The 18,460-nt window shown below is 43.6% G+C and overlaps 1 protein-coding gene across 1 annotated transcript in view; it reads right to left on the bottom strand.

The window, feature by feature from the left end:
- Positions 1–7,878: 7,878 nt before the first annotated feature.
- BACH2 (BACH transcriptional regulator 2) overlaps positions 7,879–18,460 on the bottom strand; it is a 46,244-nt gene continuing 35,662 nt past the window's right edge. Inside the window, exons 3-4 of the mRNA XM_075708248.1 lie at positions 13,973–14,179; positions 7,879–8,358 (exon numbers count right to left, since the gene is read on the bottom strand). Of these exons, the coding sequence (XP_075564363.1) occupies positions 7,879–8,358; positions 13,973–14,179 (687 nt within the window). The remainder of the gene's footprint in view (positions 8,359–13,972; positions 14,180–18,460) is intronic.

The following is an 18,460-nucleotide window of genomic DNA, read 5'->3' as shown; positions in this document are numbered from 1 at the left end:
AGGCAAGGCTAGCAGAAAACAGGACAGCAGGGGGAAAAAAAAAGTCAAGCATAAAGATTGCTTGAGATTATAGTGGTTTTGTTCTAATGCACATGATGTACATTCATATTCTGCCTCACTACAAATGCATTGACAGTTTGTCTGTGCATTTGTTTAGTATTTTAAGGCAAAAAAAAAAAAAAAGAAATACTTAAGATGGTGGCCATTAAGTGCCAGCAACAACTGATCAAGGATGGAGAAACAGCTTTGCTAAAGTACATTCTCTACTGCCAGGCTATGTGTACGTGCAGTGGATGCTCCATCTTCTGACAGATTTGAGGGGGTGGGAAGCTTTCTTCATATATACTTAACAGGAAGATTCAGAAAACTGGGGAACTCTGGAAAGTAGCACGTTTGATTTTCTTCCATGAGAATTTTAAGACTGAAAAATTGCAGGCAACTTTCACTGCTGCAAATGGAGGAGGACTCAGTTTGCATCCTAAGGATGGTGGCCCAGGGCACATGATCTAGGGTTTCCTCTCTGGTGATAAAAAAGCCTGGGGACCTTCTTCTAGCAGCTTGCCCTCCTCCCTGCTCCCCGCTGCAGCATCCCAGCCAAGTGTGTGGACCACGGTAGGACAACTGGTCATGCCACTCCCCACTTCCCAGGTCTCCTCCTGCCAAGCCGTTGAGCAGGCTCTCATCAGGTTGCATCCAGCCCAAGGAGAGAGGTGGCTGCCATGTGTTTGGGAGTCCCAGAGAGCAAATGCCCCCTGCTAGACCCCATGCCCTGCTTGTGGTAATAGCACCTAAGGCTGTTATAATTTCTTTCTTTCCTTTCTGGATCTTCTGCAGTGCAAGCAATGCTAACTGTCCATGGCACAAGTTCCTCCTTCAGAAGGGAACACTACTGTATTTGGGTTACACACAGAGATTTTCAGCTATATTTTGTTTCTACTGAAGCCTCTCTCAATTCCTCTCAGGTTTTCTGTAAAGGGGAAACAAACCCCAGCCTCTTCCCCTTGCCTCCCAACGCGTACGCTGACACTTTAGAAGACCAAGACAAAGACTTAGCAGAATTGCCTTAAGTCAAGCACTAGGGGAATGGGTATAGATACAGCTTATTTGATCTTCCAAAACAACTTATTTCATCTTTGCAATGAAATACCCTCGGCTGTTCCTGCAGCAGATCAAAGATAACTGGATCCCTGGATCAAAGACGACTAGTGAATTAGCAATGGGACCACGTGAGCGGAGGTCTCTTCATCAGGCCAGAGATTCACCGGGCAGTATCAACCACCTGCAACCTTACCCTCCCGAATCTCACCTACAACACATGCATTAACCGAGCACTGCAACATCAATTTCAGAGTCAAGATGAGTCGATTTACAATACATAATGATATGTCTTTATTTCATCAACAGAAATGGTGTCTAGACAAAATTCAGTTAACACTAGCAATTCAAATGAATGAAAAGGGTCGGGTGTTTTTTTTTCATTTTTGTTTTTTGCACAATACTGTATTTACAATGAGTAAATGACGTTTTAAATTCATTAGTTTGTAGCAATGCTTTCTTCCAAAAAGGTAAAAATTCTTAGTAACAGAGAGTAAGCATCAACAGCCACCTCATTTATTTATACAATAAAAATCACAAGAAACCACAGTCACCTAGAAAAAAAATAAAGACGAGCTTAAGAACTAGTACAATAAAATGATGCATTGAATTAAGTTACATTAATCGCATAGAATTTGTGTAAAAAGTATGTAGAAAAAACACCTGATGTAACCTGTTACAGTCATTGACCAGTTATGAGAGGTACAGAGGGTTATACAGGTAGATATGTGTGAAAACTGTCCATACTGTTTGACCTGGGGAGGAAGAGAAGAGGGGTTGCACCCCCTTGCATACACTGATAAAACCCTGTTTTGAATATGGCCTCTGAAGTTTGTAAGGCATATATAAGAGGTGCACTTGTAACCAACTGGTTCTGGAACAAACTCTTAGGGCATCCCCACCCTTGAAATCAAAGGTGATGCTTGGAACTACGAGTAAACAACCACGCATCGAATATCACCAAAGTGTTTAGTATCATTCCTGCTGGTCTGGGGGATCCAGATAGCTTCAGGCAGAGCAAACATAGTAGTGAGAACAGGACTGAAACCATGCACGCTTCTCTTGGGTACATCACAAATGCAGGGTAATGCCAGCCTGGGAGGGGGAGCCCAGCCACAGCCCCCGGCGTGGGGTAGCTGCTCCCTCCTCTGCCCACGTCCCGGAGGGTGGGCTCTTCTGGTTGCAGGGACGAGCCCCCGCTTGGCTCTCTCCAAAATGGAGGGGTCGTTTGGGTTCGTAGCCTGGCACCATCTCTGCTTCTAAGCAATCAATGAAATCAAACACTGCCAGTTGCCATTTCTATTTTAGGATGCTAGTTTCTTTCTGCATGCCCTTAATTAGCCAAAAGGGACAACAGTGGCACTGCATGAAGCACGCAATGACTTTCACCTACGGAACGGGCTCTGCCCACAGTCACTAAAATTCGTACAAGAATAGGAGTCACCTAACTGGCTTTTTAGCAGTCGTTTGATTGGGGTAATGACCTTATAAAAAGGTATTTTTAGCATTCCTTCCTGCCAAAAAGCAATTTTCTTTGCAAAAATGGCAACGTTATCTGTGTAATACCTTAAAATGCATATCAATATTTGACTTCGATATAAATAATACCTATCTTGGTGGAGTGTAGGAAAATACTGTACACTTAGTCTTTGCAAGTAATGCCATTAAAATTTTGAGAGTAAAGGGAATAATTATTCTACAGACCACCAACAATAGATCTTTTAAATATACACACAGTATTTGAACATATGCATATACACATATCTTGTATTCTACAGCATCAGCTCTGATGCCTGAGTCATTAAATACTCCAGGGAGTATTATAAATATACATATATGTATTATAAACAGGAAAATACACAAACACACAATCTGACTAGAATTATAGATGTATATATACATACATACACATACTATATATATGGATGTATAATTAACTTGGACTGTGTTGGCAGAGACAAAACTGAAACGAAGTCAAAATCTGTGGAGAAAATTTCTAGCAGGAAAGAGAGCAAGTTCTTTATGTTAATAGTTTTAGCTTCACCTCACTTCCGATAAAAATAAACTGCTTCATACTTAGCAGATCCCCTCCTTATGCAAGGCCATCAGCTCCACTGCTCATACTGAGCTAAACCTTCTCTAGGAAGTCCTAAAATAGAGACTTTGAAAATGCTGAAGCCATGGGCTACAACATTCACCCGGAGGCACCTCCAAATGCACCTCAGATCAGAAAAAAAAAGGTGAAAGCAGCGCTCCACGTTGCAATGGTAGAGGACATGAAGTGGAGCAAAATGTGAGCTTCCGGAAACCTGGCAAACGTTCACTTCGTCTCACTGCAAAATTCACTACAGGTCTTCCGTTCTGCAAAAACCACCCCTCTCTCTCTCTTCACCACCACAGCAGTGGATTACAAGACACAAGTGCGGATGTGGTGTTGATACTGGAATTGCAACGCTTCACCGTGCTTTCTCCTAGTGGATCAGATTTCATTTTATTACAGGATTATAGTGATTCCAGCATGCAGATTTGTTTTATTTATTAGGCAATCATACAGTTACATATTAAAAAATCTAACTATATATCTAGGCTTTTTAACTTCTATTTAAGCGCTCTTTAGAATACAGACTTGATGAAGTGTTGGACTCCAGATTAACGACCAAACTATCAGCATTAATCATTTCTCTGGCAGCAGTTAATCCATTTAGCAAAGTTACGTATCTAGTTCCCACTCTCCTTTTCAAAGAGAAGTAGCAGTCAGCATACTAATCACTGTGGCTTGCCTTTGCAGCACATTTTACTTCCTTGGGAAAGAAAATAATACAAGGATTAGATCCAAAAATATAGTGCATCTTAAAAGCAGCATATACGCTTACAAAGACATTTAATAAATTACTTGTACAATATATAAAATAATAGTTTTATTCTGCAGCATCAAACTCTGACGCCTGAGTCATCACTTAGGAAGTCTGTGATATAAATACTGGGATCTCCTGATAACACAGCCAACATTTTTGCTTTTGTTTTGCTTGTTTTCTGTTTTGTTTTCTCTCTCATTTTTTTTTATTTTTCCTTATTTTTTTTTTCCACTACCTTTTTGTTCCAGAATCAGCTTGCAATGAGCTTTAATTGTGTTCAAGGCACCCCCAGAGAACGCAGAGAAACAAACACATTATATAGTGTAGTACTCACCTGACAAAGCATAACAAGCCTAAATGAAATGAGGTTTCCTGGCAATACAAGTATAGCAACGGCAAAGGAAAAGGAGGACTAGATACAGACTGGACAAAGCTTCAAGGACTCGCACGCCCACGAGAGCGGTGCAGTGCCCAGCGGGGAGATGGGGTCTCACCACGCCATTCCCAAGCAACGCCCGACAGGACCAATGCTGCATGTATCCTCTTTGACAAAAGCAAAAGAGATTCTGACTTAAGATCATGGTGACCACTGGTCAAACTCTTAAAATTAATAAATACTGCAGTCAGTTGGTTTTTTTTTTTGGTTGTGGTTTGGTTTTTTTTTTTTTTTTTTTCCAATGGTATTCTTGTGGTCGTTGTTTTGACCTCATGAGACAAGAACGGTTGGGTATGTCAACTGGTGTCCAGGTCTGAAACTAATTCTCCCAATGTCTTCCTTTAATGTTAGCCCAGTAACCGCTTTGAAAGCCACGTGGTTCGGAATAGCATAAAAACCTCAAAACAAAATAGAAACAAAAAACAACCACCACCACCACCACCACCAAAAAAACCCCACTGAAAAACCATGATACATGTAAATATAGGAAGCAATGACACAAAATCAGCCACTTCTAATGGGAAAGAATGAAATCAAACATCCAGAAAAGCTCGCGGGAGAGGGAAAGAGAGAGAGAGATGAGAGAAAGGTTGAGGAAGAGACACTTATTTGAGCAGTGGTTTTAAATATCAGTTCCCAAGGTAGAGGAAATCAAGAGACCCAGCACCAGTATGAAGCCAGGTCAAACCTAAGAGCTGCAGCGCAATGGGTTGTGTGGGTGGGTTTTTTAAACCGTTGGAATGAGGTCAAGAGTACCAGTTGCACATGAGTTGTTAGTAGAGTAAATCTTCATGTCAGGAAGCAAGTTAAAACTTGGTTTTATACTCATAAAACATTCTATCTATTCATATATATAGGAGGTCACTTAAAAATAAAAAAGGCAACAGAAAAACATCTTTAAAATACTGTGTCAGTTGACCCTTCCCTCCCACCCGCCCCCAGCACCCCCCCAAGTAGCTATGACTCTATAATGTGATTCACATTTAGTTTTAAATTCTAGCTTTCACCATGGTCTCATAGAAACAAAACTTCTCTGCGAAGCACAGAACTGCTTTGCAACGTCAACGAATTCGAAGGAAAATCAACCCCCACCCCCCCTGCCAAAGAGCTTCTCAGTCAGTTACCTGCAAAAGATGGCTGGGAGGGGGTTCAGATATTTTTAGGTTAAGCTCTTTTAAAAAGAAAGGACGACTCCTCCCCCTTTTTCAACTGTGTGAACTAGGAGTTTATGGCATTTGTGTATTTTTGAACATTTAAAGGTAAGGATTTTGTACAGTAATGATTAATACTTAAACATAAATATTCTCCTACATTATATACTAGTTTTTCTTTGTACATGCGGGGGAAAAAAAGTATTTTCAACAAACATGGCACATGCTATATGCATTTCCTCCTCAGTAGCTTGGCTACAATAGTTTGGGTGAAGAGGATAAAAGCAAGACTTTGTGGCGAGTGGGCGACGGTCCATGAGCACAGTCTGAAGATGGAAGAAGTGGAGAGAGGGAGCTGATTCCTCCTCCAGGGTCAAGATGCTGATCTACTGAGTGCCTCAAAAAACCACCAGCGCACACCTCTAGTGTAAACGTTAGCGCAGAAGACCACATTATCACTTAGTGCTTCTGAGAAGCTGCTTCCCCACACTTTTTTTTTTTTTAAATAGGTGTGAACAGCTGGTCATTTTTTTTAGCGAGAACAAACAATATCAGCCAGTAAAGCACATGACAGTTGTCGTCGATAAAGCCACGCAACCTGGCACATGTAGGGCAAAGAACCACAAAATAAAAACTCAGTACACTTAGAATAATAATAATAATTATTAAGAAAGCATTAGGAGGATGTTCTTCTGTCTAGACTGTACATACAGATGTTACGCTTGGAAAGCTGCTGTCTCACACAGTCATAACATGAGTCAACATTGCTTAAGATACAAATCCAATACAGTTACAACTAAGCCAATTCACTGAGTAGTCTCCTTCGAGACAGCGCTCTTTTAGCTGTGGTTTGTGCTGAGGGCAATGCTGCAGGACGAGAGGATCCTGGAACACAAGAATTTGATGGGCAAGCGACCGAATGGGGTGTTGGCAGATGTATGTTTTGCTCTTAGAGGATACAGTGCTAACTTGACTTCTGTAAGGAAACCAAAGTCAACAACTAGGGGTCTGATCCTGCAAATCCGCCTACCCAGGCAGGATCACTGACTTCACCAGACCCACCTCTGCAGCTCGGGTCTGGTGAGGAAAACAGGTAATGTCTGAGGACAGCTGAGGTGAGGCTCTGGGGACTAGCCGGAGCAGCAGTTGCTTCCATGATTAAAGGATGCAGAGCGGGGCTGGAGAAAAAGCCCCCCCAAGTGTATTGAGGTGATCTCCGTTTGCTTTACTTCGTGGAACGTATGATGAACTGATCCAGTTGTCAAATACTTTTTTCTCTAAAGAGTGAAATACACTTTCCCCTATAAGAATCCAAAAGCATCATTAACAGCACTTAAACGTGGTTTGTGAAACAGAAAGAAGTCTGAATATAAAAATAATTCAAGCAGATTCTCTTTACAAATTGTATAGTGAATTCAGTATTTGGCAAGACCGTTTTTACTACATAATGAGCTCCTGAGTGTTTGTCTATTAGCTAAAACTTTTCTATTTTCTTTAAGCCATAAAGCAAAGAAAACCATATACTCAAGTTATACTGAAGTCACGACTTCATTTATGAAAAGAGGTTTGACCAGAAACTCAGTGCAAGTGGCAAAGTTGACCATTACTGTACAGTATCTGCAAGAAAATAAAATAACTCCACATTGCTCAAGTGGCACGAAATGGCTGTGCCAAAAAAATATCTATAATAAAATCTCAAATAAGTTTCCAACATTTTATAAATAAGTACAAATCGAATGATATTGCTGAACTGCAAACCGAGAAAAAAAAATTATCGTGTAACAAGTTACCAAACTAGTTCTAGCATCGAAGACAAAAAGGAATGTTGGAACTTGTTTATACAATAGAAATGAAAGCTTCCAGTTTGTAGGATGAGAAAAATTGAGGCATGCAGGGACTTTTGCATATGGATATATATATTTTATATATATTATATATAATATGTACAGTTTAGCTATAAAACTTTGATGTGTAAAGAAGCTGTCTTCAATGAAAAATTGAACATTCAGAGGAAATTCCTGAGTTAGGGTTTTGTGACATGGGCCACTGAGAAAAAAAGCTGCGGTTGGGTCCTCAGAGGTGTTATGTCCATCCCTGTTAAGATTGAAATCAACATACAAAAACAGACAGTGTTGCCACTGCTTCGTTCCCTGCCTGAGCAAGGGATAGCACCATTGTGAAGAGAACTCCTGCTTGTAGAGAGGAGGGAATACTTAAAAACAGTATTGCTGCTAAGACCACTGTAGTGTGCACCAAATACGTTCTTCTAGACAACAAATGAACACTGCCACTAGCTGACTGAAGAACACCTGACCAGGTGTAACGTTAAGGTTACAAGTCACTAGGTGTAATCTTTCCTAGGTTGTTCATCTGTTGTACATTTATCAGTCATTTCCTGACAGAAGTCTACCGTGACCGTTTGGCTGCTCTGCTCTGGCGGAAGCTCTCTCTCGGGGTAAGTACCTGTGTCAGCTCCATCCAACCCCCCGCTGGCCGAACAATTTTCCGAGATGTTGTTGGGCAGCCAGGGCGCTCCCAGTTGCACTGAGCCTTGCTCCGAGCAGCACTGCATGCTTTCGCTGATGCACTGGGAGGTCACCAGGCTCTGCTCCATGCCAGCTGGGGAGGGGCTGATGGTGGTGGCTGGCTGTAGATCTATGGGTCTGAGAACGGGGCAGTATCGGTGGAGAGCTTGGATCTGTTCCGGGCTCTGCATGTCTCTACACACTTCTTGGGAAAGACATGAGAAGTTGTCCAACAATTCTCCCATGCTTGCTTTCAGCTGGTTCCTTTCTGAGAGCAATTTCTCTTTCTCACACACCTGAAAAAGTAAGAAGGCATCTTAGGTTGAGGAAGGGCCATCTGCTGGCCGCACACCCCGGGCATGGGGTACCCAAGTGCCGGGTACCCAAGAACACCACCAACATGTCACAGTTATTTTTATATGGGCAGAGGAAAAGTCACAAAGACATCAGGTATTTGACCACCATGAGGTCCGTGTGGACTGCAGTTTGGGAAACATCTGGAGAAAAACATTTGAGTTGGAAGAGGACAGAGTCACAAGTTATTCCCAAGAGGCTTCGCTTTATAGACTAAGGATGCTTGATGGATGACACAAAATATCTCCAAAAGAAACATATTGAGGGAGAAAAGGCATTACCCATCTAAACAGCAAGAAAACAGGGTTTAGTTCCTGAAGTGAGGATACGCTGCAGAAGTTCAGTTCACCCTCTAACTGCAGGGTCGGTCAGTCAGGCTGGGTGCACCCGCTTTGGCCCGTGTGCCAGCTGAACCCCTGTTACCAGAGAGCTGCGTTATTCAGAGGAGAGGATCTGCGTGTGTGCTCTGTGGCCTGCACCATGGCTTGTTTTCTTATGTCCTGGTGCTTTGACCTAATCAAGATATTTTTATGAAGATGTATGTGAAAAACCTGAAGGTTGGTGGGCTTCTTAACACTCAGTACAATAAGCTTATTTCCCCTTTGTTCTGCTCAGACTCTGCCTCCTGTGCTCCCACATGTCCTCCCCTACCAACATCTAGCTCAAGCATGTTCAGAGTTTCACTGTGTCACCAGGCTGCTCTAGGAGTGGGCCAGGTGAGAGGCAGGACGGTACTGTTGAGGAGGAAGAGCGAGAGAGTCTGGTGGGACTTATTTTTTCATGCAGGATTAAAAAACTGGGAAGAGTAGCTCAAGTTCTTCTGCATCCAACGAAGCACTGGTAAAGGCCCCCAGCCCTGGCTAGTGCAGGGTGCTGTGCGATGTGCTGTGGTGGGGGTCGTCTCCAGCTTACATCTCATGTGGCAGGCAAGCCTCTGGCGGGGTGAGCGCTGCCCTCCCCGTGTTCAGGAGGCAGGTTGGGGGAGTTAGGCACAGAGCCAGACCCAGCCTCGGGTAACACCTCTAAAAACCAGTGTTGACCCAGTGCAGACTGATTGGGATGGTCCTGCTGCATCACTTTCTGTCCCAGGAAGGTGGGCATACAGCTTGAGGGAGTAGATGAGATTTTGTAGAGTACCAGAGCTATTTCCAGAGCTGAGCTGGCCTTGAAAGCAATGCAGCCGTGTACCTCACCTAGTAACACTGCTAAACCCAAGCTGCCTCGGCATCTGAGGCGTGAAAACTTCACAACTCAGATAATCCAACTATGGGTGGTCGTTGACAGCTGATGGTATTGCCCTGGGTACAAAGCCCACACTGGAAGCATACAGCTGTGCGAATAAGAAAAAGAGTAGGGCACATGAAAAGAACCAACTGCTAAAATATTGATAAATCTATCAAGAAAGCATAAAAATAATAAAAAAATAAACAGGCTTTCAAGTACATCTTGAGATAATGAATTATGGAAGAGAATATGCTGTGAGTTTGCAGGGAAAAAAGGGAATGTGAGTGGGTAGATGGATGAGTGAGGGAAAGCAGGCAAAAAACCGTACCTCTCAAAGTCAGAGGATACGACCATTTCACTCACTGTCTGCTATGAAACCATCTGTGTCAAGAAGATGGGTGACTTACAGGAAGAAAGTGCAGGGGGGTAAAGGGGTCTTTCACAAAAGAGACCCGGGCGAGTGAAAAACCCTTAAACCCTAGTACCACTACATAATTCAGGAGACTGGAAATTACTGGTCACAAAGTGGACAGAAGATGACAAAGGAATTTCCAGTGATCATGTATTGTGTGAAGTCAACTGGAGTTTCCCTGCTGGTTATCCTATGGGTAAAAGTAAGATTTTGAAGCAGACTACCTGCTTGGACAGCATGCATATGGGGGGAGGGCAGGAGTGCTTGAGAAGCAAAGTTAAAGTTGCATGAGTTTAATTTTGCAGCTTCATACTCTTGCACACCTTGTGACTGTCTTTTTTACGAATGCCCTTTTTCAGACCAATGCACCACATCCCACAGAATCACAGAATCGTTTAGGTTGGGAAAGACCTTTAAGATCATTAAGCCCAACCGTTAACCTAGCACTGCCAACCCCACCACTAAACCATATCCCTAACCACCACATCTACACGTCGTTTCCCCCCGCATCCAATAAAGGATGGAGATTCTCCTTTTGTTGATGATGTATTTATAGAAACTTTTTTTATTGTCTTTTATGGCAGTAGCCTGATTAAGCTCTAGTTGATCTTTGGCCCTTCTGCTTTTCTCCCTGCATAACCTCATGACATCATTGTAGTCCTCCTGAGTTGCCTGCCTCTTCTCCCAAAGGTCACAGACTCTCCTTTTTTTCCTGCATTCCAGCCAAAGCTCTCTGTTCAGCCAGGCCAGTCTTCTTCCCTGATGGCTCATCTTTTGGCACATCGGGACGGCCTGTTCCTGAGCCGTTAAGATTTCCTTCTTGAAGAATGTCCAGCCTTCCTGGTCTCCTTTGCCCTTCAAGACTGCCTCCCAACCAGGACTCTGTCAACCAGGCCCCTAAACAGGCCAAAGTCTGCCCTCCAGAAGTCCAAGGCTGACCCCCCTCCTTACTCCTTCAAGAATCAAAAACTCTGTCTTTGTGATTGCTATGCCTAAGATGGCCTCCAACCATCACATCACCCACAAGTCTTTCTCTGTTCACAAACAACAGGTCCAGTGGGGTGCCTTCCTTAGTTGGCTCATTCACTACATATCACTACATACTCAAGTCCAGCTTGCTAAATAGAAACTTCAACATTTCTTTTGAAGAATCCTGCACCTCAAAGAGTTTTTGGTTCCTGAAATTCAGCAGTGATCAGGCCCACAAGGTCACTCATATGCCTTTCATTCATTTCCCTGAGATGTGTGTGTCTGCTGGGGAGAGAAGGAGACTTAAAAAAATTATTTTGCCTATACAGAGTTGATAAAGTTAGACAATAACGGTAATGTCACAGGACTGCATAAAGCCAGTGAACCCAAATTAATTCTCAAGTGAAGGCTACAGGTATCAAGCTGAACCCTGCCTTGCTGCTAGTCCAGCCCTTAGAGTGCTGCCCCTGGTGCTCTGCTCTGGAGAACAAGAGACATGTACTCCTCCCCATCATCAGCTCAGTGTAGAGGGACGGGCATGTGCAGCCAAGACTGGACCTGCTTCTGCTGACAATCTGGACAAGGCGCCGCTCTTTCACCCTGAAGAACCTCTGACTCACCCTGCACGCGTTGTGGATTATGCTTGGTGCAGGAAGCAGTTGCTCACTGTTTTGTTTATCTTTGATGTTTTGTTTGTTTTGCATCAGTGGAGCACTACTCTGAACAATGTTTTGATTTTAATTTCTTTTTTTTTCCCCCAGGGCTTCAGCAGCACAGCATCTGAAGGCTTTGCAAGCCTTGATGATTTAAGCCTCCCAACCAGCTTGTGGGGTCAGCGTCACCTCCCTGTCACAGATGGGAAGTAGACAGGCACAGGCAGTGAGTAACCCAAAGTCATGCGGCTTTCTGCCATTTGTGAGGTGACGGTAACTCAGCTTCTTCCAACAGATCCCTGCCTCTTTCACAGTATGTTTGCTACAGCTTGCGCAGAGAATGAAGCACAACGAAGCCTACACTAAAGGCCACTTTCAACGCACAAGCTGTTATAACAAGAACAAGAAGTACCCCGCTCCTCAGACCCACCAAGTTCAACCTACAACTGAGCATGTTTTAAATGTGCACATAGACATTTAAATCAAAGACTCCAAATAATCTTTAATTTTAATGGAAGCTGGGTACACAGAGGTCTCAGTAAGGAAATCAACTTCAGCTCCTTTTGTTTTATCTACATGAATGAATTAATTTATCACTGAAACCCCTGGATATTCAAAGGCTGGGTTTAATGCTGGACTCCTAAATCTGTGCTGCCTAATGGAAACTAGGACTAAACTGTCCAGTCCTGCATGCTGCACACCCACACTTCTCATAACAGCTGAACTGGGACTATAACATTATTTTTGACATGTCAGAAAGCTTTTAGGACTTTTAAACAGATGAGGAGGTGCTAACCCAGTGTTTGAAGCTCCAGTGTTGCATTTCTCCTGCTGAGTGACACCCTGTAGACATGTCTTCCTCTATGACCCTCATCTCAAGCCTGCTTTCTCAATGGGCAAGGGATGGCAGGGGAAGAGGAGCAGGGTCCTCAGACCACAGGGGCACTGTCACAAAGGAGGGGAGTTTTTTCAGATAAGGTGTCTATAGTTAAGATGTCTACATCTGACATGGCTCTCCAGGTGACCTTGTTTAGTGATGGAGAGGAACAGGCACTTCTGGGCTGTATGTCACCTCCTCTGCTGCAGGATGAGACAAATAAGACTCAACAGGTATCTCTTTCTCTTCACTGACTATAAAAGAAACCAGGACAACTAGCTCCAGCGCAGGTGTCTATATTGCAGACAACTGCGTTTATCCACCCAGACCACACCTGAGGTGTCCCTACCATGACTGAAAGAGCGAAGAATTTCCTGAGTAGTCATTTAGCCTCACTCCAGTCACCTCAGTCCCTTAGATTAAAATGTCGTAGCACTGTCCACTGACACCTTGGCACACAGCAGACCCATCCCCAGACGTGCTCTGGCCAGTGAGCAGGGCATGCTTTGCTCTCCTCTCTGCAGCAGACTACTGCCAGAGACACACGCCAAGGAGGGTTGGGGCAAACCAACAGTTGCCACCTGAACCTGGTGCACAGGATGTGAAGGACAGTGCACTGTGGAGTGGGAATAGGCCTTTTGTGTTAGATGGTCCTTGAATCATGGGGGGTTTCAGTCCACAGCACACCAGGGGCATTAGAGGGAAGAAGACAGCAGGAACAAGGAGGGACATACCCTTGCCATCTCATTGACCTACAGCAAGGGATGTCCACTTGTCTGGATATTTACATTCCTGGCTTTTCACTTCCATTCCTATTTCTGCCATTTGCTCAGTGAATGAAAGAGCTGAAGAAAAGGCACACGAGCTGAAACATCCCGAAAACTCTGAGCTGCCTTCTAGCACAACAAAGAGAAAGAAAATCTCTATGTAGAGATGAAGCTGGCCCTGCCACACCACTGTTTGGACCAGACAACCTCTGAAGGTCTCTTCATACCTATTTCTTTTCAGCACTCCATGAAACCCTGAGCAACAGATTGTTATGGTAGTTAGGCATGGAAATGGGGCTCGGATGAGGAAATGCTTTTGTGGATGCACTGCAAGTACTGGGGGTAAGTTAAACTGCAAGAAGGGAGCTGTGATACAGGCTTCCCTCTTCTTCCAACTCACTCAACAATCTACTTTGAGATATCAAAATAAAGAGATATCTAGGCTTCATTCCACTGGTATTTTTTGTTTTCTATATATATTACATATATAGACATACTAATATATGTTTGTATATTAAATTTTCATACTAGTGGCTCTGCTTACTTATGTACAAACTGACTGAACCCACTAAACTCTGGACAGGAATTGCTGTCGGTGCCCTGCAAGCTGTGGCGCGAGGGCGAGCAGGGCCGTGGCAAGAGCACACAACTCACCAACTTGCGGATTTCACATTCTAGGTTCTGAATACAGTCCAGTTTCCTCTTGCGGCAGCGCTGAGCTGCAATTCGGTTCTTGCTGCGCCGGCGGACGTCGTGGATGAACTCGAGCTGCTCTGAGGTTAGCTTGTGCATCTTTATCATCATCTGGAAATCATTCCTTGGAAGATCTGTGATTTGATCAACAGGAAAAGGAAGTTTCACCTAAAACAAACAAATACAAGACAAGAGCAAAGAGTCATATTTTGCTTGCTGAATGCAAGCTGAACAACAGCGAGCGGAAGGATGATTATCTGTGCTGCCACCCCCTAAACAAACAATGCACCAAATTTTACATTGAGCAAGTTTTTAACACTCCCTTGTGGCACATTGTGGAGGTCCAGCTGGTAAGGATCAGATTATAATGTACTGAAATCAGCAATATAGATGAATCACAAGTAGAAATTTCATCTTTCTAAAAAGCTCTAATAACAGATCTCCTTGCATTAAAAGAAGGCTCTGTCCACTAAGAGACACGGCCTTTTGGAAACAGTGAAGTACCTTGCTGCTATTAACTTCAAACTAGTTTCAAGGAATGGGCTATTACCACAGCAGGAAACCTGTCTCTGCATGGCCTGCAGGACTGAAAGTTTGATTAGGTGTGAGGTTAAAAATGCAACCTGACACCTCAAGTGGATGAAAAATACCATATCGCAGTCAGGAAAGGTCGCCTAATCAGCATTTCAACTGAGCAGTACACCATATAAGAAGAAAGGGTCAGAGGAGTGTGATGCAACATATCCTACCTTGCTAAAATATACACATTTTGAAATAAAGCAGTATTTGCTGACTTTCTAATATTTTTGTAGATTGAAGAGCACCCAACTTGCATTTCTTGAAAAAAACCCCAAACAGTCTAAAACCTCAGTTACTTGCAGTAAAACATTTTTCCTTCGGGCCACGAAGTGCCATCCCGTTTTGACCACAAACCATGCGACAGTAGCGCCAGGTTCTGACTTCAGGAATTCCAACCATCTCTCCAGCTCCTACCGATTATGCATCAAAGCAAAGCAAAACACAAGGCTCCTGACAGCCTGGAGCAACAGACACAAAAACCTGTCTCAAAACCTGGAGAATAGCAGATGTGCTCAAAGACTTCTGTTAGCTTTTTTCCCCCAAAACTATGAGCTTGCTCAAATCAAGTGAGCACCTCTCCCAACAAACCTTGCTTCACTTGTAGCTTGAGACCAATAACATGACTATCAGAAAAATAATGTTCCTCAGTGGACTGCGGTGTTTGGTGGCCAAATTAGAATCAGCTGACAAAGCTGAAGGAGATGACAACTAACTCACTCGACTGACCCCCTTTCTTTTTTTGAGTCATACCCACACTGCCCAAAAGATGGCAGTAAATATTTACATTTCTGTCCCCACCTGGTACAATCCAACCTCTGGAACAAGGAGACTATTCTGTGTGCAGGCTACCAAAGAAGATACAACTTCAGTTGCTCCAGCCAAGCAAAAGATATGGGTTGAAAAGGTTCCTTTGATATTTAAAAAGTGGTTATTCTCTTCAAATGGCGCACTTTAATTATTTGGAGATAAAGAAAATAACAGCACAGATTAGAAGGAAGCTATTTTCATCGGAGAGCTGAGTTTGTTTATGCAGAACACTTTGCTGAGGACACATGTGCACCAACACACAGCGGTGGCCTCCGGCATTGACAGTCACAGACCCTCCCAGCAGAGCCGGATCTGCTGATAACCAGCTCCTCGCCTTGTTTGTGAGCTTGTGTTTTCTTGCACTCTTCTATCACTGCTCTGCGCATCTCCAAGCCTGGGCCATGTGCAGTTCAGTGCAAACACATACCGCATCCTTTCGGACAGTTTCATACCCTGAACATTGCCCCTTTGACCCATGTGTCCAGGCACTGCTTTGTAACACACTACTTGACAGGTCAATTTAAACCAGCAAGAAACACCAAATACTGCCCCAAGCCCCCCAGATTCCTGCTTGCACACACAAAGGCTGACCTTAGGCATGGTGATGTGGACTACCTTGTTTACAGACTGCTAATGACATGAAACCTGTTTGATTTCCCCTTGCTAGCCTTTGGACGGTCAACATAAACTCAGTGTCACCTGCTTTTCTCCCAAGCTTCAATCAGGGTCTGAAAATGAAAACAGCCTGTGCTTTCCTCTGAAAGACACCACAGTTTCACTGCGAAAACACTCCTTTCATGTTCCCAGTTTTTCCTTATTTTCTTAAGTCCAAAGCAGAAAGTGATGTTAACTTTATTTCTCCCTCCCTCTCCTTTTCAAAACATATTTACTTGCAAGGAGGAGATGTGCTTTCAGCTGGAATGGGAACGAAAGGGAAGCAACTTAAATCTGTCAGGTAGAAGTCGCTGAAGGGAAATGGGAAAATAAATAGAAAGATTCATTAAAAAAAAAAACAACCAGATTGAAAATAAAACCTTCTACACAGCAGGCCAGAGACTGCTATCAGTAAACCCAGCATAATCCCACTCCTGTCATAGGCAGCACTGCACAGGATTAAAAATGTGAAAGGGAGAGTGGAAGTGAGTCAGACTCATTTCCTTCACCATTCACAGCATTTTTATTGCCTGTCTCCCTCTCCGCAATTAGCTGTCAACTGAAAAAGAAAAAACCCACCAAGCCGTTGGCACGGACACAGTGAATAAGTGCGCTGGGGTATTGCTGCAGTGAGAGGTTAATGGTGTTTTACATCGGCACAAGGCAAGGCTCTCAGCTGGTATTTATCACAACAGAGCGGTAAGTCAATTTGCAGGAGCCGATGACTGTGCTATGGGTGGGACTCATCTGACCCACTTAGAGCCATCTGAAATGATGGGTTGGGACTAGCTAGTGTCCAGGTCCCTGCTGTTGGCATCGAGGACAGAGAGACTTTCAGATGGCAATGCATCCCGCATGGCCTCTCCCTCCTCCTGGCTGCGGGAGGGGCGGAGATGAGACTTAGAAAAGATGCTGCATCTTACAGTACCTAAGGTAGGCAAGAGAAACCTTACCTGAGGTGCCTGAAAAAGGACAGTCAATCTTTTCTAAGATGTGTAAGAAACACCCAGCAAGTATGCTTTCTTGTAATCTTTTCTCTTTAATGACTACGAATTTTATACAGCAAATGACTGTGTACTCCTCAGTTCAGACTATTTCAAATCAGAAATGTAAGCAGGATCCCTGCTCCTTCCAGGAGTTACTCCAGCTAACCTCACAGAGCTCTAAAATCTTCCCTGTCAGCACAATTACTCTCTCCCTGCATTGTTACACCAACAGCAGAGGCTCTGTTTCAACCACACAACAAATGAACTGGCACTTTCTGCCACTGCTGCAGCCTCTATTGCCCCCGACTCTGGCTGGATGCACCCCTGAGAGGACAGCCAACCCACCCTGGTGAAAAAGAAAACTTGTTTATGATTTTTGTGGCATTTTTCCCGCCTATATTAGCATTAGGACGCCAATGTAAATGTCATTGCTTTGAGTGGCTAAGTAACAGCAGCGATCTAGACAGATAGGGACAGCCATTGACTCAGCACATGAAAGGCCCATATATAACCAATTCATTCCTTTGAGCTTCACTAGTTAGTGCCAGCTTGGATCATATGCCAGTTACTGCTGTGCCGCTCCCGTACTGTACTAGTTACTGCTGCTGCAGTATAATAATATATTCCTTTGGAATAAAGGAAAGGACCAAGGCTCCGTATTCACTCACATTAAAATACAAATGTCAAGTGTTGGGAATTTAATTATCTCATGAGTAACATGAGCTTTTTCACTCTTTCTTTATATCTAAATTTTAACATCATCTTCCTTGAACTGCCAAGTGCTAGTGAAGACAACAAACTTCCCAAGCCTGGCTTAACATCACAGTAACTAAAAGGATTCATATATTATCCACAAGAAAAAGTAATCATTATGTACTGGGCGTGGGAGGGTGCAACTCAAGGTACGAGCTTGACCTTTATAAATGGTTCAAAATCTTGGCCAGTTGCTCCAGAGTTGTAAAAAATAAAACTGTTGTCTTAATGCCCTTAAATTGAAAGCTGGAGTTATGGAAAGCCTCTGACACTTACAATTGCCCAGCCCTTGGAAAGCTCTCAGGACACACCCAGGCAATCTAGCACAGGGGCTGAATCATATCAATGTTTTTTTGGTGTAGAAAGAGGTAATTAGCTTCATGTAGAAGAGCCCAACACATTAATGCTGTTTTTCCCAGTACCTTCCTTAGCATGCAAGTCTGTCTTCCACAAACGCTCAGGAAAAAATTCACCCCAGGACAGGAAATGAGGTGTGTCCACCTGTGTTAAGGGCTTGACTGCCTACACACTACTTCAGGCACCACTTGTGGTCCCACAGAATAGGGACCTACCTGATTTCACTTGGACAGAGGCTATTTAAGAAGCACAAAGCCAATAGGCCACACTTTGTGTAAGAGAGAAGACAGGCAGGATGCACTCTCACTCGTTA

The sequence above is a fragment of the Pelecanus crispus genome, chromosome 3 (assembly GCF_030463565.1).
Source record: "Pelecanus crispus isolate bPelCri1 chromosome 3, bPelCri1.pri, whole genome shotgun sequence".
Taxonomy (NCBI): Eukaryota; Metazoa; Chordata; class Aves; order Pelecaniformes; family Pelecanidae; genus Pelecanus; species Pelecanus crispus.
The sequence above is the reverse complement of the archived record's forward strand: the minus strand, read 5'-3'. Positions and strand labels throughout refer to the sequence as shown.